Here is a 23,303-nt window from a genome sequence, read left to right as displayed (position 1 = left end):
TTACATACTTTACATACATACTCAAAAATTATGATACTATCACAAACAATATATATCGCCCACCTGTCGGTGGAAGGCAGTGTGCAATTATCTATGTTCAACCTACTCAGAAATATCTTGGAAAGAACAGTTGCTAATCTAGTCCATCTGCATATGTCTAATCACTACAAAGCCCTCCCTCACCCCTCCAAGACAGTTTCAGAACTCTCCATCTTATAGAGATTACCCTCATCAAAATGACTAATGACCTTCTCATAGCCGCTGATGCAGGCCCCATGAGCAATCTTGTCTTCTAGATCTCTCTGGTGCATTTGAAACAGTCTCTCATACCATTCTTCTCAACCACCCATACACATACCCCTGCCACACTGGCACCATCTCTCTTAAATTGGAAGAACAAAATCAGCCTGTTATCCAGTCAATCAAGGCGTACCACAGGGCTCTGTTCTCGTAACCCTCCGCTTTACCATCTACATGCCTCCACCTATTGCCACTGCTATAGCGATAACACAACTCTAGTGATTTGACATGACTAAATGAATAAAAGTACCAACACATAATCGAGAGCATTCACCTGACATTTGACACTTTTACAACTCATGTGGCAGTTCAGTAATCACCAATTATTAACTTTAGCTTTTGCTTGTCTACATTACCTACAGTGTGATTAAATGTAACTCTTGTTTGCCATCTAATATGTGCATGGCAAGGTAATCCGATACAATAAGAAATGATTAAATGTCTCAAATAGATCTCATAATCTTTATTTGATGTAATGTTTGCTTTGTCAAAATGCAAAGCAGATGGTAACACACGTTTCCTCTCTCAGGTTTCCTGTCAAATGGCGCCATGTCGCTGAGGTCCCAGGCTGCTTGCTGGGAATTGTGCCACACGGGTCATGACAATTACGCCCTTCGGGAACACACTGAAATAGCAACACATACATCAAACAAGGCTCTTGTTGTGTTATATGTTTTCTGTGTGAAGCCCAGTCCTGTCAAGCCAAATGACGCATCATTTTCCACTGTTTTGATTTGGTTCCATCTGTCATTCGGTTAGGAGCTAAATATATTACTGGACACCCAAGGTTGGCAAGCACACAGATGAGTAACCTTTGTGAAATGCTGGGTGCATGTCTTTCAAATATCAATACAATGTAGGGAATTTAAAAGCAACTCCAAGGCTGAGCTTTATATAGAATCTGTAAATATCCTTAAGGCACTGTGAAAGTGAGAAGAAAGCTTATGAATTTAAATATTAATTTAATGATATACATGTCCAAAGGCAATATACTTTATAATTTTGTATAAAGTATGACGTTTAAGCACAGTGGAAATGTCATATTTGTATTCTTTTTTTTGGTTATTAGTGACATGCAGGGCCACTTCAAGATTTAATAGCTCATGATAAAACCTGTGATGCTTCATCTTGCAATTCATCAATAAGATTGAGCTGGACTTCAGCATACCAAGAAAATATAGGTATGCTTTGTAAACCTATGGGTGTTATCTGTCCGTTTCCTCTAACCAGGTCATGGGGAATGTAATTACGATTGGAAATATTAAATGTGCCACTTATTGTACTCCTGTGTCAGAGTAGTGTCCAATCAAGCAGGATAATGTGCAGCACAATACCATGGGAATTGTCCCTGTACTGTGCTGATATGCACTGGAAAGAAACATCTGGTCTCCATCAACACTCAGACCACAGTGAAACTCACTCCCTTAACCCCTTTGTCACTAAGCAGAAGGAATATTACCGCTTGCTGGAATTATAATCCTCTCTGAATTGATTTTATGCTTTTAAACATGTATCGAGAAAGACTGGAAGAGTAATGGTTCAACTTAGTTTACAAAAGTGAGTAGGTGGATGACTCTCGCATCAAAAGCCCTCACAAGCTCAATACAAAAGTAGGAGAAAATCCACTGAACTAAGAGGAAATCATAAAATAAACTAAGCTGAGAATAGGATTGTTGCCACTGCCGCATTAACAATCTAAGGGTTTAAGTCTGGGAAGAATTGAGAGATAGAAGTTTTCATTTGACAGTAGAAGAATGCTACTATCCTCTAAAGCTGTTTTGCATGTGAGCTTTGCTATGAAATGTGACAGTGAAATCAAAATGATGTCTTCAGTAAACATACTGCTTGGGTATGTAATTAGGTCCCCCCGCCCCTCTTTGGCTGCCAGTCTGCTGCAAAAATAAGTGTTGACAAATACAAGCATTGCCTCTACACTGGCCCATGGAGAGGAAGCTTGATGTGTTGTGAAGACCTTAAAGAGAAGCAAATATCTACGTAAGGGTTTCGTCCTTATGTGCCACACTCTCAGTGGTGGTGTAGCTCAGGTGCCATGAGCAGTTAGTAATGCTCTGTACAAAGGATGAAGCGTGTGGGAGACCCTTCATCTATGGCTGTTGGATTCATTTTTCGCAGTTTATCCTGGATCCCGGCCAGAAATGGTCCCATCTGAAATTACATTACCAGTCTTCAGAACAGCTATTTGTTTAGTGACCCAATGCTGGGGTTTCCTCACTGTTGAAGCACAAGATGTTGGCACTCATTTTTCCTAGGATGTGCGCTTAGTTCCTCTTCTTTAAAACACCATGCAAAACATAACTGATGTTCATTTGAGGTAACAGTGCTTTTCTTTAATTTAAGATTATGTGTCTTAATAAAATAATCTTCAAGCCTCATATCCTCTGATCACCAGTTTGTGGGTCAATTGAATGATCAAGAATTTAATTAAGCTCCAGTTTGGTTTACAGTCTTCCACCAGAGTTGTGATTTTTACTCTTAAGCATCAGCAGTAGAGATCAAATAGGAAAAGGGATGCCAAGAATTTTTTTTTACAGATGTGAGCTCCATCATCTGGTGTAATTCACAGGACTGAAGTAGCATCCATCTGTGTGATCTCTGATCTCTCCCTATAGAATGAGTGTTATTTTCTTCTCTATATGCAACCCTCATCATTACCAGCATATAATACATTATATTCAGTTTTTAGGTAGCAGCTCTCGAAGTGAATTGACAATGTTGCTATGGTCTATAGTAGGCCAATTTGACTCAATGATGCATGAGTAAATTGTAAATGAAGCTAGTCAACCCTGCAATATGAGACTACAGTTAACATCACCATGTGTCTCCATATGTTATTGACATTGTATGTGTTGTGTGTGCACAGCAGACTTTTTTTGGGAACCTTTTGGGATCCTGAGTATTTTTTTGATTTGCTGTACTAATACAGTGAGTGTCCCAGCCCAGCACAACAACAAACAAATGGTTTAATCACCATTTGTTTAGAAAAATCAATGCTGCATCTTTCAGTTTTATGTAGCTGTTCTGTATAGGGACTTAAAAAGGTCTTACTATTGAAGAGCCTGTGAATTCAGTAAAATAATGCAATTAAATGAAAAAAAAAATAGCCAATATACTGCAGGTCCAAACAAAAGGTAAGAAGTATATCAATTAAATCTAGTGTGGATAAGATTTTGCAATTTAATTGCAAGATCTGTACTTATTATTCTTAATATGGCTCATTATCTATATTAGGGCGGTCTCTATTTATCTACTGCAGGACTGTTGGAGTTTTTGCCAGAATATGCAAACTCCACACAGAAAGGCCCTTGGTCGAACTGGGATATTAACCGTTGACCTTCACGCTGTGAGGCAACAGTGCTGGCCACTACTAGCCAGTGGCCACAGGACAATCTCTGTAGGTTACTAATCTCTCTACAAGTTAATCAAAAGCTTTTTGCAAGTATTTCCATTGACTCTGTATAGTGAGCTGTGTGCATGGAGGGTTTTTGGTATTTGATTATTTAAATGCACAGTATGTAATTTCTGCTACTTGGGGTTTCTCAGTGAAAACAACAGAAACCTAGTTTGATGGCATCATGAGGCAGCATGGAATCATGGGAATTGTTGTGTGGGTAGAGCATTAGCAGCAGAACATGGAGCAAATGGCTAAACTAGTAGTACAGAATATATCCTTCCTCATTTTTTGTTTCATAGGGTTTTGCCCCGGAAGTAGTGCTGGGCGTTATATACCGGTTCATACTGAAAACCGGTATTTTTTTATGATATGAATTTTTCTTCATCTTCGTCTTGCGGTATACTAAAAATGGAGCATGCTTCAGGCTTAGCTGAAGAAGTAACTGTGACATTGCAGGTATCTATTGCAGTATATCTTTTTACTGCATCATCTTAGCTGAAAGAACCAAGAATGTATGTAGTTATGTTCACAGACACACTTTTCTGGAGCACTCACTCATGCATAAAAAATACCATTGTAAACCGTTGATATTTTGAAAAATACAGTGATATACATTTTTGGTCATACTGTCGAGCATTCCCTGAAGATATTGCCGTTACTTAAAGTAATATACAAATGTGGTTGTGGAAAATGCAACCATTATAATTGTGGCAGTGAAGGTGCCTTGTTGAAGAATTTGGGTGCACCTAGACATTAGTCTGGAGCACAAACTCTAATCTTAACCACTGACCTAAAAATCATCTTTTGTCCCCTACTGAAACTATGAAATTTGTTTTCAAACGTAATCTACGAAACAGACAAACACACACACTCTCTCTCTCACACTCTCACACACAATGCTGATATGATTTACAATGTTGTACACATTGTGCTGACACTGGAAATCACACTTTGCATCACAGCACCTGATGAATAGACCCAGTGTGAAGTTACAGTCGGGCTGTGATATATGCAGGTTTCAAAGCTGTATACGAGGACCTACCTACACATAATATTTCTGCAGCACTGATACAACCCAACTCTCCGGATGTCTTGTTTGCTGTAGTGTATTAACAAACAGACAGCTGTCATAGCTCAAAATAAGATTAAAATGACTTCCTCCTTTCAGCTGTTCTATTCAAAGATTTTGATTGTAACTTTTGACATTCAACAATGAAGTTCCCAGGGGAAATGAACATTTTCAATCACTTTTGCTATGTTTAGTTCCAAGTTCCAAGTATGTCATTTGGTATTCAGATATAGCAAACTCACAGATGTGTACCTGTAAACACAGCTGGACAACCAAGCTATAACATGCACCTTCTAAGGTCATGCTCTGTTGTAGTTTTCAGTGTATATCTATTGTTGGATCATGCATACTCTCAAACTACAAGGTTTAGAAAAATGTAGCACACACTAGCATAAGGATAATCTGTTCAGCAGTGAGTATGCAGTGTTCTCTCACCAATAGGCTCATTGGCCTTATCCTCTTTATTTTTTTTCACTCTCACAGATACACACACACACGGTATACAGTAGGACTCTCACTCTATCTCTCTCTGTGTATATATGTACATATATATGTACCCACACAGATGTTTCTCATCTCCAAATATTTATCTGTACACTGAAGACACATTAAAGCTATCAAGTTAATTCTGATCACATTTCTGTCACCCTTTCCTTCTGTAGCTTGTTTCCATTTCTAACATCCTTTTCTTGTCCCCCTTATTTGATCTCTAATTGCAGGTCTGCTACAGCCTGCTCGGTGAAATCCAGATTCTTGTACAGGTGTGCAATTATCTGGGTGGCTGCACTTTTGTGTGGATACAGTTCAGGAGGTGGAAATCTGTAAGTTATTCACATAGCTGTATATTTTGTAGAAACTGGCACCAGTCCAGGCTTCCAGGCAGAACTACTGTATGCCTTGATTGTGAAAAAGGTAAACTGTGGGAAAACTGTAATATTTAGTGAATTAAAAAGGGCATAGCTTATAGCTGGTATTGATTACATTGATTATCAGGGAATCATTCTGTATTTGACTATTCATCATTTGAATACTGTAGCACAAAAGGCATTGTGCATCATGTCTGTGAAGTTAATAAGTGCTCCCGAATTTAATTACAATGGTGCATGAAGCCTGTTACAGAATAAACAGGAGACATAGCCATACACACTTATTTAGTTCCACAATGATGGTTTCGCACTAATAAATTATGCAGCCAAGCTAAAAGACTGTGTAGCATCATTTCCTTTTTGGGTTAACAGATTTTCTTGCAAGCCACAACCTCACTTAGTGTTTTCACTACATTCAGCTTTAGTGTATTATCACTTCATATATTGAGATCATAGTTTGTAGTATAGTGGTTAGCATGTAGTAGAGTAAGTTTACATATAATATGTGTTTCATTGTCTAATAACAATATGTGAAAACAATTTGGTGAGAGCAAATGTATTGTGCTCACTTTAAATATAATAATAGTTACACCATAGAAATTAAGCTGTCCTAAATCTTGGATGAGAGATGAAAAAAACACAACAATTGGTTGAATTATTTCATTCATATCTAAAAATGAGAACAAAATGTGTCACTGAGTATTTTGGGCCGGTTAGGACTAATTTTCTACTTAGACACTGGATAAAAATGGGCCCCAATTTAGTTGATACAACTGTAGCAGCAAGTCAGAAAATGTGCAGTAATAACACATATCACAGCCCATTTCCTAGCGATTAGACATGCATCTCGGCTGCTAAAGCGATTTAAGACAGGATAATGAAGATAAAAGGAGACATTAATAATTTTGTTATGTTAATTAAAGGCAAGAGGATTAACAACAGCACTTAAGCCTTATGAAGAAATAAACAGACAGGGGTTCTTATATTTTACCATAACCATTAAAATCATCCGACAAATCATACAGAATAGGGGGGAAAAAAACCCACTTTGGTGCACCAAATCGTTCAGTTGGTCGAGCTGGCGTCTCGCACGGCGGGGCATTGCTGTGACTTGGGTCTGATTCCACCTGTGGAGACTAAACTACTCTGACCAAATTCACTGCAAGAAAATAATTATAGTACATTAATAAGGCTGCTTTTAGCTCTGCACTGTAACTTGCAGCTGTTGGAGCTCTCTCTACCAGTAAACCTTCTCTCCACCAATTTCTCTTCACCATTCGAGCTGTGTCTCAGTTCAGATGCACATACATTTTTCACACTTTGTTCTTAGTAGTAGCTTGAACTCTGCCAACCATATGGATGTTGTTGATATTTTTTACCATATTTTGGCAGTGGGATGCTCATGCAGCACATTTGTGTGAACTTTAAATACGACTCTGTTTCTCTGATATTTACACTTATTTTAGCAGCCTTATGTAGATGATTGGTTACGTTTGCCTTTAATTTGAGTTGAGCTGAAATGCATCACTAGTTTAAATCCATCTAAAGCTAGAAAGTATAGGTCCAGCTCACGTTGACTAACCTTCGTGGGCTGTCATTTAAAAGAATCATTTCTCGACATCTTGGCACAAATGTGTTTGCTCTTATGTTTCACCTGACAGTAAAAGGACAGTTTCACAAAATGTGGGAGCAAGACAAAGATTTGCCACTCTCGATGTCATGTCATCCAACTAAACAAGCCTTGTTTACTGTGACACCTGGGTTGTCAACTGAGCTGTCAATTGCAGTCAGCTTTGACAGTTTGTAAAATGCTAACATTTGCAGCTGGTATTCTAAATACTGGCTTGGTGGCACGGCTCACTCACTAAAAGCCCTAATGTACTGGAGCCAACATTAATATTATTAGTTACACCTATGCCTTTCCTGCAGGTCAACATGTTTGCCATGGGAAAAGGTCTTTGGGTGTTTAAAGGTTAATGATGACTGTAGTCACAGCACCTGTGGATTTTATTGCTACACACACACTGCTGGTCATGGTCATTGATTTGTACACAAATGTCATAAAGAGCTGCAGACAGTTTTTAAATGCTAGCTTCTGGAACAATACAGATTGAGTGAAACAGACGGAGCTGTGAGCAATGGAACTATGTTTGTGTAATGGCTGCCGTCCCTCCAGATGGCACATAGCAATGTGACAGTAACTGGTGACATGTCCATAGTGTTGTTTAGCCAGCTTGATGCATGTGGCTACGTTGATGACCTCAGTGTTTGAGGGGTTAATAGCCCCAGCCAGATCTAGGTTAGATCTTTGGCTTGCTCAGAGAGATTGATATGTTTAATTGATTTTTACATTAGTTTGCATAATGAAATAGTCCAGTGGAAATGGTTTTTGGTGGTGTGGTTACTGGCTGTAAAAAGCTAATGAATATTTAACAAAGGTAGCAATGTTTGCTAACCTCATGGCAGGCGAAGGTGGTGCACCTGGGCTGACGAATGAAGGCTATATTATGACCTGTAGATGATGACAACAGTCTTGTCTGAATAGATCCTGTAAACCTATTGCCTATGCGAATAAAGGTGTGCACTTTCATTTTGAATTTTGCTTCTGTGGGCAGAGGTTATTAGAAAGATTAAAACTCATTAGTGTATTTAGCTCTCTTAGTGTTGTCAGCAAATATAATGACCAATTCCTCACCTTGTTTTGGATGCAGAATCCTGGTGGTGGGCTTATTTATAGAACAGAAAGCATTCTTAAAATCTCAATTAGGTACTTTGGTAAAGGAGCAGATGTTTGGACCTAGATGTACTGAGGTGTTAGTATCTCTTAACTGTGTTTCAAAGACAAACTGGCTGGAAGAAGAGAAATGACTAAATTCATTGTGGACGTCTGGAGCTGTGAAATGGGTGTGGAATAAGTGAGGTAGCTAGTTGGGATGACTCTCTGGGGATCATACCTGACCCTGGACATACCCATAAAATGTATGAAAAATGATTAGGCTGTGACTAATTACCCGTTTAGTGTCCCCGAAAGTTGTTAAACAGACCATTGCCTTTTAATACCCAAAGTAAGGAATGGGATTAATTAAGCAGAAATGTATTCTTCTTCTATGCCAAGTCTCTTTCTCACAGTCTCTAAAAAACACTGTGATGGGGTTCTCACCTCAGGGAAAAAGTTTGTAATGGCCTCAGAAAGGGATCTCCTTTTCGTCAACCTGATATTTCTTTTTGGTTGAATAAATATATGTATAAATATGTGAGCAGTTGCCTCGGTAAAATGGACGGCACAGGAAATTGAATTTGAAAGACAAAGGATTCATGAATACACAAATGGCCCTTTAGATATTGAAAGGTGAAATGCATAATGTTTAAAATAAATACATCATAAAATACTGGTGAACCACTAAATATAGCAGCATTTTTGTCCTGTTTTATTCGACCCTCTGGTTGACGATACCAGAGCTGTCTAATTTCATCACTTTAGTAACCACTTCCATCAGCCAGTGACATTTATACTGCACAACAGTGGATAGGCGAAACAAGCTCACAAACACAGTGTTATATGCCACATCTCTAGCTTTAATCATTATTTATTAATGGCAGTAGATATTTATATTGTCAGGCTGGAGTCTCTGTGGAGTATGTTTTTTGCAGATGATATTGTGATATGTAGGGGCAGGTGGAAGGGAGCCTGGAGAGGTGGAGCTATGCGCTTTGAAGAGGAATGAAGGTTAGTAGGGGCAGTGAGACAGATAGTACGGTGAAGATGCAAGGAGTAGAGGTAGTGAAAGTGGAGGAGTTTACATTTTTATTTTTTATTTTATTAAACCTTTATTTAACCAGATAAAAGACCCATTGAGATCAAGACCTCTTTCACAAGGATGCACACGTCATTGTTAATACATAAATACCTGGGGTCAACCATCCAAAGCAATGGACACTGCACAAGAGAGGTGAAGGAGAGAGTGCAGGCAGGGAGGAGTTGGTGGAGATGAGTGTCAGAGGTGATGGGTGACAGAGAGATGGCAGCAAAGGTGAAAGGGAAGTATGGTTTAGAGACAGTGGTAATGTCTAAAAGACAGGAGGCAGAGCTGAAGATGCTGAGATTTCTGTCTGGAGTGACTAGGATGGACAGGATTAGAAACAAGCATATTGAAGGGACAGCTCAGGTTGAACAGTTCAGGTTGAACAGCGGATGATCCACTGTGGTGACTGCTAAAGGGAGATGCCGAAAGAAGATGTTTATATTGTCCGAGCCATTTCATCAAGATTCCCACAGATGCCCATTACAGCTGACTGTAGCCAGTGGAGCCATGTAGAACCCAGACTATTTGCACATTTCCACCGGCACTACTCGCCTCGCCACGGTTTTGGAGCGTTTCCACTAGCATTTTTAGTAGCTGCTCAGGTGAGGTTCCAAAAGCGGGCTGAGTAGGTACTATGCGATGACTGGTCAGACTGCCGGCCACTGACTGGCCAGAGTGCCATCACAGGAAGAGACGTCCCACACGCAAATCAAGCCGAAAAGCGCCGAACTGTAGACCACTTAAAACTGCTTAACAATCCTAAAAATGTGGGTAATCTCCAACAACTACCAGGGAAACCTCTATATTTAAAGAGGAGTCTGGTGTATTTAGGGACAGCGCCGGCGATCGCAAGCGGCATCACAGACTGCTGCCGCTGTAGTCTGTTGAGTAGGAGTCTGTACTCCGGAGACGTGTGGACAGAAATCAAGCCGAACAGTGCTGAATTGTAGATCAGTTAAAACTACTCAACAATCCTAAAAACGTGGGTTCATCTCCAACAACTACAGGAGTCTGGTGTGAAATCACTAGTCACTTGTATGTGTGTGTGTCGCATAAAACCGCAGTTTCACACAGCCGTGCAGTGATGCTCCGCCCACGGTAAGTAGGTACTTTTTTGTAGTGGAGAAGCAACCTAATCGTAACGTGTCGTGCCGAGACGAGGCGAGTAGAGCCGGTGGAAATACGCCATATCTGGGAGACTGTGTATGGCATGTGTATGCACTATATCTGTGACATGGAATTCATATGTTGATGCATACTCATATTTTATTGACATATATTTCATCAAGCTTTTCATGTACGTCCATTTTAAATTATAGTAGACTGTCAGCCAGCTGTCACCCATAGCTTGTCCTACATTGTGTCAAAGCATCCTCTTGTATGTATACAATGTACAGAATATAATATAACTAAATCTATGATGCATCATATGATGGCTTTCTCCACATAATGTCCCATTGTGATTTGAACACATGCATGTCTTGCCTCAGTTTCCCCCAAAATCATTTCTGCTTAATAGGCTGACACAATGGAAAGCATATCAACTTAGGATGTGGCATTAGGCAACCATAGCAACACTGAAGTTTTATGTCAGTCCGGTGTGTGTGATCAAAACAAAGGTTGTTATGCATGTATCATGCTGTGAGTAATTTGTCTGCCCCTCATTAAAACTGAGTAAAACCTAAGTGGCAAACAACTGTCCTAATTTGACAGTTTTCTCAGTGGTTTTTCCAGCATTTTATTTTTAATTGCAGCCCATCACTGTGGCAGAGTGTTGGAATATGAATACCATCAACTCAGTCATTATAAATGTCGGTTGATAACGGTCAAGGTTTCACACCACTGATTTACCTCTAGCTTTACCTGTTCTGTATACTCTCGTAGATATACAGTATACAGAGGCTGGATGTTACTCGTAGGCCTTCTCACATCAGGGAAAAAAACAGAACATTAATTATAGTATGCCTCCTCTATTTTAGAGTCATGCCAGAATGCCATTATAGTCAAATAGGACTCTAGCTACTGGTACATGTACAAGCCCTCCTTAATATAAGTTACACCTGCATTTGAAAAGTGAAAAAGTTCCTTATGCACCTTAGAAATAAGATGAGAACACAGAAGTGAGTTTTTACTTTCAGCTCCATAACACTGTACCATGTTGCTTACAGCTTTTAGGAGACGGGAGCTGTATGCCAGCCTCAAACACACCCATTCACCATGTATTAGTACCCGTTTCTTGCTGTTATGCTGCTAATACATGTGCACCTTTTTTTGGCACCAAAGGGGCCACCATTTTCCAACATGCCTGGTTATTCACGAAGTTCTGCTAAGTACGAACGAATAACTACTCTGTAAACACACTCTACACTTCTCTAGAGAGAATTTTGACTGTCTGATGTGTTTTGGGCAGTTTTTGGTGAGTCAAAACCCAAAAGCAAACAGTCACGGGTAACTAAATGATACTCTTTAATGCAGCTAGTTAGTTTGACACAGGTGAGGCAGGTGGATTCTGGAAGTAGAAGTTGTCTCAGAATGTGCTTCTTCAGGCAGAAATATACTGCAAATTGACGGTAAACAGACTAAAAAATACAATAGCAGGAGCTGTACATAGACTACCATGTGTGGTACAAACAGTCTGGCAGAGACTGGCAGCATGAACAGGCTTCTTAAGCTGAGTCAATTGGCAGACATCCAGGTGTTCTTGATTGATGATGGCGAACAGGTGTGAGGAGACCAAAAGGGGCAGGGAGGCAGGGAAGAGGAGAAAGAAACCCACTATCACTTGCATCCTATTTGGTGGGACCTTTTTCTTTTTCCTCACCATTGTGTGTTAAGAATGCAAAAGGTAGAAAATTATGTTTCTCAAGATGTAATTCAAGAGGCAACATTCAGCTTTTGTGTCACTAACAGGCCTGCTTGGTACTGTCATAAAGAAACGACTGTATCAAGATGTCTGTAAGGTTCTTATAGCTGGTGGTAAAGTCTGGCTAAAATTGTTATTGTTTGCTTTATGTTCTATCATATTTCCTTAGCATTTTAATCATCCATTCACCGAGAAAACCCTGGACCAGTAGCTAAGAGAATAAGGCTTATAGGGACCTGTGTAAAAATGGATGATGTATTTCAATATCTTTTTTCCCAGACAGAGATTCAAATAGCTTTATCCTTTATACAACTCTATATAACTATACACGTTTTACCGTAATTGAATATTTTCTTTATTATATATTCATTTTATGAAGATTGTAAGTTGTCACTGCTCTTCCTGATAATAAGATTGTCCCTGCAGCTCAATTCTTATTTCTCTGTGCAAAGTAGTAAATCCATTTTGAAGACCACAGAGATCGGTCCGTCAGCAAGGGAGATTTACACTTTACATGCTCTTAAAGTCCTGGTCTGACACCACAGGTGCCAGAAACCTCTGCCAGATTGCCAGACACTAGGCCAGCAAAAGGCCCACACAGCAATTTAACAGCTGTGCTTTCCAGGCTTTATAGTCCACGCTGATGCACTGAGGACACAAGCAAAAGAGGGCATTTATTGACCACTTGGACAAGGCCAAGATGCCATAACTTAAAACTGCTGCCTGATTGCTTTTATCCAAGCTACATTACAGGCCTTTTGCTGCCTTTGGATCAATTTTAATCGAAAAGCAGTGATGTTTATTTGTAATGCGACTTGGCGGCCCACCAAGCATATATCCCATACTAACCACGACTTAATACCTCTGTTAAAAGAATAAACAAACTCCTTTTGAAAATGTGTTACTGCTGTTTCTACACAGATATTTACTGGTCCATTTGATACTTAACCAAATTTGGTGAGGTCTCTACTTGATGGATGTCATACCTCTGTTTCATTGTGAAAATTACTAAGTTAGATGTCAGAGCACTTTAGAACATTGCAATCACAGCAACAGAGTCTTATCAGGGAATCAGTGGCCCATGTGAATTCTTTATGCAATTAAACTTACTATTGCTTATGGTGTTTAATTCAGCACAAGTGAGCATTTAGTTCTCAAAACGGTATCATGCTTCCTATTTGTAACTGACCCATACTGTACTGCTGTCTGAGTGTCTGCTAGATGTTTATTGGGATCTTTTTGGGTCAACTGCATTTTGGATTGGATCCAATTATCCTCTCGTTCATTCAACCGGAGTCTGTTTAGTTTTTTAAATAATTAATTCAAGGTCTCCCGCTTCTCCAAAATGTCCATTTGATGACCTCCAGAACCCAAAATTTGAATAATTACACCATGAGCGAGACACTTGCAATGGACTCTTACTTGTGTTATTTCAATCATGATTTGAACATACTACATACGTTGGTTTTCTTCTATCGACAGTCCCGACTCGCTGATTGGAGTAGAAATATTGAAGTCGTTTGCTGACAAAGATACTTTAAATAGGCTACAACTTGGTTTTGACATTGACACGATAAGAGTTTTAAAAGCTTTTTCAGCAATGGCTGTCATGTGTAACTTGCCGAGATCAATGTCTCATGCTGTTTAATTATGATGTACACACTTTGTGCCTAATTGTAAGCTGAACTTAAGGGAAAGCAGTAAAGTTTTAATTAATTTGTGTTTATTCCTCCTGCCTTTCAAGCACCTGACTTAATGAAATCCCACAGCTATTAATCTTTTGACATACCTTTAAGCTACTTGGTCAGCAAGCCACAGTGAGAGCATAAACCAAGCCTGACATTTGACTAATTGCAGTCATTTGAGAATGATCACTGCCATAATTTATGGGAAATGTACAGCAGTGTAACACAACATTCACATACCCCTCTCCTGCTTGTGACCCACTTTATATTCAGGGTAAAGAGGAAGCTGCTCAGCCATTAAAAAAAGTTTACTAATTGGAGTGAGGTACGTATTACATTAATTACTGAAACGAGAGCCTTGCTGTGTTTCCAAGGTCTTGGCAGAGAAGTGGCGAAGAGGAAGGAACCAATACATGGTACAATCAATCTTCCGGCTCCATGGCATTACCAAACTCCAATTATATTCCCTCCCTTCTGTTTCGTAGAGCAGCCTCCTAAGAATGACTCTTACCTGTCCTTGGCACTTTGTGGATTGCTGTGTGTTTGATGGAGACCTCAGTCACAGCCTCCCAGGCTGGAGTGGAGAGCTCATTACAGCCAGAGGAGACGGGTACATTGGAAAAAAAAAAAACGAACAGAGGAGAGTGTGAATGAGTGAGAAAGACACATGGAGAGAAAGAGAGAGTACAGAGAACGTAGTAAATATGAGCAATAGGAAAAGCCCCTAGTTAGGTGAAATAAGGGGCACTTGGGGACTGGCTTTGTACATTGCACCTGTCTTATCACCATTTAACTCTTATTTGTTGGTCTTACTAAACTGTCAGCAATTCCCTGCCTTCTTGGCCTTTACCTGTAAAATGCCATGGAAATGCTGACAGGCTGCCAAACTGGAGCTGTCTGGAAACGACTGCAGCCGCCTTTTCTCTGACAACCACCATGTACTGTCAAAAGTAGACATACACACACATTGGGCTCCACTCACGTGCGTTCATATTCCTTGGTCTACCCAGTCTGCTAATACAAATTGTAATACAAATACTAATTGACTCTTTCCTTTCACAATCCACTGGTGACTTAGTAACATGCATATTTCCCCAATCATCCTCTTCTCCAAAACATGTTTCACCCATTCCTGTAGTCTGCCTCAGTGAGCTCTGCTGTGATTGTCTATTTTTCTGGATCGATTCAATTGTCTCTTGATGTATTCCTCGCTCAGCTGAGCATGTCATTACACCCATCATTTGTGTGCAATTTAATGTGGTATGCAACAAGGTTATATTTCTGTGGTAGTTCAATTTGAGGACTGGAAGCATTTCAGATGCAATCATTTCTGTCTCTGTTTCTCTTTTTCACTTGCACTCAGAAATTGCCTTGGAGATGATTTTGCACCTGCTCGGTCATGCCACATTTTGAGTTCCCATTGATATTCCAATTATCAGTCAGGTAATGTGATGAATATGGTAAATTTAGCCGGGGTGTGCTGATCAGTTCCCTCCAAGTGCACTGCATCATGAAATTATATCCATCTGTAGCTTTATGTCTTTTTCATTGGATGTAGCGGTTTCATTGTTGTGTCTAATGTCATCTTGGAAGATGATTGCTGTGTTTCTGGTTTCAAGACAGCTTATGTTGTGCTGTGCTAACAAATGGTAATAACCTGGGATGTAATGACATTAAAATCTTACTATAATCCAGCGATAAGAAGTTAACCGTGCGTTATTTATTACGATATTTTGATAGAATGGTACAATATTTTTTTTCCACTATTGAAATTGCAATATAGCTCATCCGTGGTGAGTGGGATGTCTTATGTTTGCTTGAGGTTCTGTGTAATTTTAGCTTTTGTATTTTTGTAGAGAGCTGGTAATAGTAATTAACTAAAGTGTGTCTGTGAAAGGATTTTACATTTTGGCTTCAGTGTGTTCACTAACTTTCTAAATCCTCTGTTTTCCACTACAGGAAATGAACATAGGTCTTTGGGTATCAACTGATACATCTTGTCACCTCTTGCGCTCTCAGACTGTTAAAGATTAAAAATGCTTCATGCGAATATTTTTCTTTCCCCTGCAACTTTTCAAATAATTTTGCAGTGATGATTTACCAAGAGGCCCCTCAATTTACTCATATTCCCCAGTGTGTTGGCCACTGCAGTCATGCAGTGTCTGCATATTGTTATTTCGATTGCCCGTCACCTTCTCTCCTTTCTCATTTCTTGACAATGGGAATCCGAAATGCTTCCAAATGTCAGAGTGGAAAGCTGCTGGAGCATCCACTCTTTCAAAATCTCTCTTTCTCTCTCTCCCTGACATCCTTGCTATGGTCTCCATCACTACAAACACTGGACAGGATGATGGACAGGGGTGGAACAATGGTCTCTATAGTTCTCACTTCCCTTTGTTTTGCTCCACGGCGTTTTGCAATTTTTGAAGACCTTTTTGTTTGACTTTCACTGTTCACTTTTGTGACATCTTTATTATTGTGACTATGAAATAGACTATATGTGCACCTGTAGCAGTAACCATTACATTTGTACAATTAACTTGACCTGTCCTAGGTAACTGGTGGTTAGTTTGCCTGAAAAAAGTCAGTGATACAAGTACTTAAATGTCACGTTTGTGTGCTGTTTATGTCCATTACCTGACCTGCAGTAATAACCATTCCCCAACCAATGTCCAGCACAAACATGAACAATGATTGGGTAGCTTCATTTGATCAAGGTCTTTTGGTTGCCTTCTCTTTGACCTATCATAGAATAATTATCGCCTCCTATTACCTTTCTTTGTTTTGCTCGACATACTGTTCAATCACAATGCCACAGTGTAAGTGAAAGTGGCAGGATTCCCATTAACTTTAATTACTGTGTGCCAAGTCATCTGAAGGCAGTGTTTTGTCTCAGGAACCGCCCAGCCCCCCACTTACACCCACAGGCCCTGTCCTTCATCACCTGTGAAGGTCTAATCTTATCTGTGGCTGTTGCATGGCTCTTCATTAATCATTCCCCCGGCCCAATCAAATGGTGACTGATGGTTGTCGTGGCCTTGTCTGTCCATACCACAGGTGCTGGGTTCTGCGTGCTGTCTGTCGGTTGGCCAGGCCACATTGTGGTATAGTAATCACTGGTGTCTCTCTGCTTGAGTAAACATGATAATATTGTCTACGTAAGACAATTGTAACCGCACAACTATGTGCCATAGTAACGATGTGTCCAAAGTACCTGAAGGTCAACATCCTGGTCTCATTGGCAGATTTGAGCTCACCTTTGATTTGGTCAAATGTGATGGCTGCGATATTTCAGCTTGATAACTCTTAACTTTCCATGTTTGATCAGACACTGAATGATTGTCCCAGCTCTTGGTGAGCTCAGTTGTCGATGTGCAGTACATGACAAGCAATATCATGAATGGAAAGGAATCTGAAAAGAGCTTCGGTTATGAAAAGGAGAAGGGAGGTGGAAAGTAAATATCGTTATTGTAGCTGCAGGGTATAAATGGCACAAAGATGAAGCAAATAAACCTTAGGTAGCCACAGCCTTTGGCCAATCCATAGTAATCAGTGAGACTGCATTGAAATCTCTGCTTCATGGACCCTTACAGAAAACACAGGGCTGTCATCTCTTTTCCTCTGCTCAGTGATGGAGGTGAAAGCAGTGAGAGTGAGGTGTGGTAATTAAATCTAAGGATAGTTAAGGACTGGGCTGAGAGGCGCATATTTAAATTGTGGTTTTGCTCCACAGTTTCTTGTCAGTCATTCAACAGCGTGTCCCACTGGCTGTGATTAGAGGATTGATCAGCGATATGAACTAATGCACACCCACTGCTCATGTCAAAATACAGATGGCATGACTCAGTTTGCAGCCTTCTCGAAGAGATTTTGTTTAATCTTGTCTTATGGACAAGTCTGGACAAATCTCTACTTAGTATTGATCATCGTTAATTGCTTTGACAGTGAAATATGAAATTCAACCCAAGGCGATGGTGTTGGTCTGAGAATTATTGCTCATGTCTTTACACAGTGTGGCTATGGACAAACAGACAAAAGAGACACATATGTTTGCTCTCATAAACCGATATCTGATAATGCAGTGACGTCATTAAAAGATCGTCTCTGTAGGCAGACATTTTGCCATCGATGTACTCTTTGAATGCCTCCCATCGTTGTCCTACAGAGAACAGAGGACAAAGCTCTGCCCTGTTAGAAATGAATATTAATCTTTTTTGGCAAAAGAGACATCGCTAATGTTGTGTCCATATGTTTCAAATCTGTCCCTGATGATAATGTATTCTGCATCAGTGCCACACAGCTCCTTATACGTAGAAGTGATGTCATTGTAGAAAGACGAAAAAAACGTCTCACACTTTGACATATCTCGCGGGTGTATTAGCATCACCCTAAAAGCTGAGTTTGTTTTTCTACAGTTTATGACTTCCCTGTGTGGTGACATAGCTTTGTTTGTTTATGTTAATGGATGTGATGACCTGTTGGTCCCCAATCTAGCAAGGAAAATGGCATCCAATGCTTTGGGGAGTGAGCCATTGATCTCTCTCTCTTCACCGCCTCATTCTTCACAGGTACTTTGGATTAACTGAGCCACAGCATGACAAAGAAAATGTCAATAAATGAAGGGGGGGAGAAAAAAAAACTAAATGACCATATATTCCTGCAATATACATGTATTGTACACCATCTTCACCACAACTGATGCTTATGCAGCTTTTACTAAGCTGTCGGAGGAAAGAAATGCTCACTCTGCTTCTCTTATATCTTGCTCTCAGGGCTTGATGTTGCAAACAGCTGAAATTCCCCTGGGAAATATGCTAAGCAACTGTTATACATGAACATGCACACAAAAGCTAATATGGATGTGTTTCTCTCAGACCTAATAATCTGTAAAGCTGCAATGGTCAGCTGGAGAAGATAGGGGACAATGTAAGCAACGTCGTCAGACAAACGGTGAAGTCTAAAATCACTTTCAACCAAATCAGTGTTTGGAAAAACTCGCAAATAACGTATACCTTAACCTCTCCTTTACCAGTATTTTAGTATTTACCTTGTTCTGTAATTTTGCCAAAGTTGTGGAACATTCTTTTTTTAATGTGCTCTGTATATACGGTGTGAATATTTTAAGATAATCATTTAAATGATATTTACTTTTCTTTTTTTTTTACTACCACATTACAATTTTGAACATTTCAAAATCATACCGATTCCTTATGCCTGATGGATATAAAACATATAGCTATGACCAAATGTAGATCGTGTGAGTCTTCCAGTTTCTACACAAATTCAACTATTGGTAAAAATAGAACAGTGTTGGAAAGTCTCACATATAAGAGCTTGTGATTTTGATGTCAAAATAATATTGCATGCTCACATAATGATGAGAATATTCACACCGTGTGGAGCTTTGGTGTGAAATCTAATTCACCAAAGTCCGTTCGGAAGAAAGGATGCATTAAACATGTTAGTAGAGTTGGGATTGGTGTTTTTTTCTGGGGTGATAATTGCAATAGCTTTGACCTTTTCTCTCTTCTGCAGAAGGTCCACATTCGGTGATCAGAGGCACAAAGGTCAGCTTCACAGGAGAAAGCATGGACTTTCCTCTTTGAGGCTATGGCATTTTACTTTTTAAACTGGAAACACAACATTGGGAAAGTTTAAGTGCATCAAGGTGGGAGTCTCACAAAGCTGTCCCCCCACGATAGATTATTGCATGGTTAGAAAAAAAAAAAATCTTTAAACAGAAACGTCAGCTCTCGCTCTTGGACACCTTTTTTAAAATGTCACTTCTTTATGGCCCAGTTCTAATTTTTGTTCCACTCAGTGTCAGTAAATAGGTCTGACTGTGAGTTTTTGTTCACAGATCCCAGGGGAGAGGCTTGCATGCTCAGCAGCAAGCCCTCTTACTGCAGCCTCCCTCTAACATATTGATCAGGAATGGCTATTGGTGTTAGTCCTGTGAATAAAATGCTGCTCTACGGAGTTCACTTTCCCGCTGAGTGATTGCATTGAGAGACAAAACCTTTAACAACTTTTTTTGTCGACTGCCATTTAGCAGAGATCTGAAGCCTAATAGCATCACCAGCATGCATAGAGGAAAAGGAAGAAAATAGGAAATGTTGCTTTTGTGGACCGCAAATCTTGAAATGACTTTATATTTCTGTCCCCCCCCCCCACCACCACATATATGTCCATATGTTTTGACCTTTGCAGCAGACCAAGAAGAGATCACATTCAGATGATTTATGAAATCAAGGGCAGGTAAATATTTTTCTGGCTCTCCACGTAGTGTTTGTTGACATCAAAAAGAGGGTTGACATATGTGCATCTAGATACAATTCCCTGCTGAAAACAATAATCCCCTTGACATTTGAGAAAAAACTTGAACATGAAAAAAGATGCCTTTACATATTCAGAATACAGAATGTGCAGCGTTTTGTATCCACATTATAGGAACAAGCATTGTTTTCTCTTTTTGTGATTTATGCTATTGTATGAGTCGATGAAGGGACCTCTTCACACTCTTCATACTTCACCTCCGGATTTCCACACCAAAATGATCTATTAAAAATGATTGCTTTTGTAATCTCCACCATTGTTTCAGATGATTACACATAGGGAATTCATTCAATCTATCTTTAAACATTAGAGCAGGCACTAACCTTTTGGTCCATCTGTAACTTTCATCATAAGGATCTCAACTTTAATCACTTCACTACTTCATTTCATTGTGTTTTCCCTGAGCCTCAGAATGACTTTAGGTAGTCGAGTGTTTTCCCATATATCATTTATTTATTTAGTAATTAATTATTTGTGTAATAATCTATGAGCTATGTATTTAATATTAAATAGTCCACAGTCCTCCTCTTGAGATTTATGATAAACTTAGGGCTTTTTCAGTGGTCCTTTGTTTTCTGTTTGGTTGGAACGTAGGGCAGTACAGTTTGGGTGCTCTTGTCAGAGACAGTTTGTGTGCTGCTGTTTCGTAAAAGTTTTTTGCGGCAGCCGGGGTTCAAGAGGCCTTTCCTGGGTAGTGTGTGAGCTCCTGTTGTCCCCTTCATTGGTGAGGAGATGTAGGAAGGGTCCAGACAGTTATGGAGAAGTGAGTGCTCAGAGGAAGAACGTTTGGGTGTGACTGAGCTGGCCAGGAGATTGGACTCAGTATCACTGTCTGGTGTAGCACAGCCACTCTTGTCCTGCAATTCATCTTGCTCCTCTTCCTCATCATCATCGCAGCACAATGCGTGGTACAGGATTTTGTCACTGAAGCGCACTCTTTCTCTTGTGCCAGAGGTACGGGAAGTCTTGTGGCTGTGCGTGGAGCTGCTTGCCTCCTCGCTGGAGGAATCTGGAGTGATAATGCGGGGCCCGTTAGGAATGGGCAGCCCACCATTCATCTGGGAGTAGACGGAGGCAGTGGAAGGGGGTGGGGTTGGGGTCTGTGTCTGGGTTGGGATGGTCCCACGACCAATCTCCGGTCGAAGATCCCCCAATTGCTCACCGGGTCTGCGGGAGGTGGCACCAGCAGCCTCCAGGTAGCTGCAAAATTCCCAGCTATCAGAAAGCACATCTGCATTGAGGAAGTCCAGCCTGAAGGCCTCTCCCAAACCTCGCTCACTGCTGGATGTGCTGCTGGCTGTGGCCACTGTCCAGTCATCTTGATCCAGGTCAAAGTCAAAGTCGGACGTTAGTTTATCGATCTGACCCACCACCTGCAATAGAAAAGGGAGAGCATGAGTAAGAAAAAATGATTAGATATAAGGCCTTTTAATTCAAGATTTAATTTTTAGATGTAGGTTGTAAAGTTCAGTTTCAAGCTGTAGGGACTTGAAAAGCATGCATGCTGCAGTCTCATAGATCATTTGAAGTAGTACCCGTTTGGATCCAGCAGAGGGCGCTATTAAGGTTTTATACTATAGAGCTCCTGTTTGGGGACCTGCATAAACCAAGTGAATTTGGCAAAGGAAGCAGCGACAATAGGACATTGGAGATACAACCTTACATGAGGGAGACTCCTCTCTTTACAGGCAGCATCCCACTGCTTTGGTGTATACCCACAAATCTCAACGCTGACTCATAAATATCTGTGTGTGCCAGGGACATCTGTGCATTCTTAAAGCATGTTCCCATCCATGGGTAATAATGAAAATAAAAAGAGAGTTGCACTTCATCCCGATCAGATCAACAAACGTGTGTTTCTACATTATAATATTTTTGTTTAAAAGCTTTTGGAGCCTCCTCCTGTTGTCAGTGATTTTCCGTTCAGGGAGTGTTTATTCCATCCTACTCTGAGTACTGTATGCTATGTTATGAATAATCCAATGCTAGCAGCACTGCTAATAAAGTCAGTCAGTCAGTCATCATCTACCGCTTTATCCTCCACCAGAGGGTTGCGGGGGGTGCTGTGCCAATCTCAGCTACATCGGGCGATAGGCGGGGTACACCCTGGACAGTTTGCCAGTCCATCGCAGGGCCACACACAGATAGAGACAAACAACCATTCACTCTCACACTCACTCCTATGGTCAATTTAGGGTGTCCAATTTACCTATTCGCTAATAAAGTAACAATTATTGAAATTGTCAAAGTAATGAATCTTTGTGGTGTATTAGGTGAGCGGAGAGCTGTGGCATGACCATTCGTATTTAGTAATTAAGTCATAATGAACTCATGAGTCCTCCTGGACATCAACATGTAGCAGGTGTCACAGCTGATGTGATCCCATCCCCTCGAGTTCCAGCTGGATTTTCATATACAGTACGCACCCACTTTTCTTTCTTGATAACATCATTAGTGGCACAACAAAACAAATGGCTTTTTACACCACACAATGTACACAGGGGGATCATTATTGCATACAAACGCACAAACTGATATTTGTCTTCACACACATGAATACACTCACTCTAATGACCAAAGTTGACCAAAGTAGGAAAGAAAACTTAACCAGAAGTATTAATTGTGACAATATATTTCTATAAATATTGGTGACAGGTTACACAATACTCTATGCAAAGAAACTTTTAGATGTTTGCAATTCATTGATTTTACTCCCAAAGGCAGGTTGAACCAAAGCTGATATTTATTCTCAACTGCTAATAGATCTTTGTTTGCCTTGACGGCTTTCCATTACACTACATTTTATCTATAAATTGTATTTTTCATGCCTCATTTTTTATTTTTTTTTAACTTCTGCCAAGGCCACCTGGATGTGGATGTGTCACAGCTCATCAAAGAGGCATCTTCAGCTCTATGAGTGAAGGAGATGAACTGAAGGAGTCTCTTAGATGAGTGGTGAAAGCTGCGAA

At 40.1% G+C, this 23,303-nt stretch overlaps 1 protein-coding gene and 1 long non-coding RNA gene across 2 annotated transcripts in view; one reads left to right on the top strand and one right to left on the bottom strand.

Moving 5' to 3' along the window:
* LOC131459091 (uncharacterized) overlaps positions 1 to 23,303 on the top strand; it is an 87,280-nt gene that overhangs the window by 40,864 nt on the left and 23,113 nt on the right. The gene's annotated exons all lie outside the window — the stretch shown is intronic.
* The window catches only part of insyn1 (inhibitory synaptic factor 1), a 45,958-nt gene continuing 42,829 nt past the window's right edge, over positions 20,175 to 23,303 (bottom strand). Inside the window, exon 3 of the mRNA XM_058628518.1 lies at positions 20,175 to 21,707. Within this exon, the coding sequence (XP_058484501.1) occupies positions 20,892 to 21,707 (816 nt within the window). The 3' untranslated portion in view covers positions 20,175 to 20,891. The remainder of the gene's footprint in view (positions 21,708 to 23,303) is intronic.

Source organism: Solea solea, chromosome 5 (assembly GCF_958295425.1).
Source record: "Solea solea chromosome 5, fSolSol10.1, whole genome shotgun sequence".
NCBI classification, from domain to species: domain Eukaryota; kingdom Metazoa; phylum Chordata; class Actinopteri; order Pleuronectiformes; family Soleidae; genus Solea; species Solea solea.
This window is presented reverse-complemented; position numbering and strand designations above follow the sequence as displayed.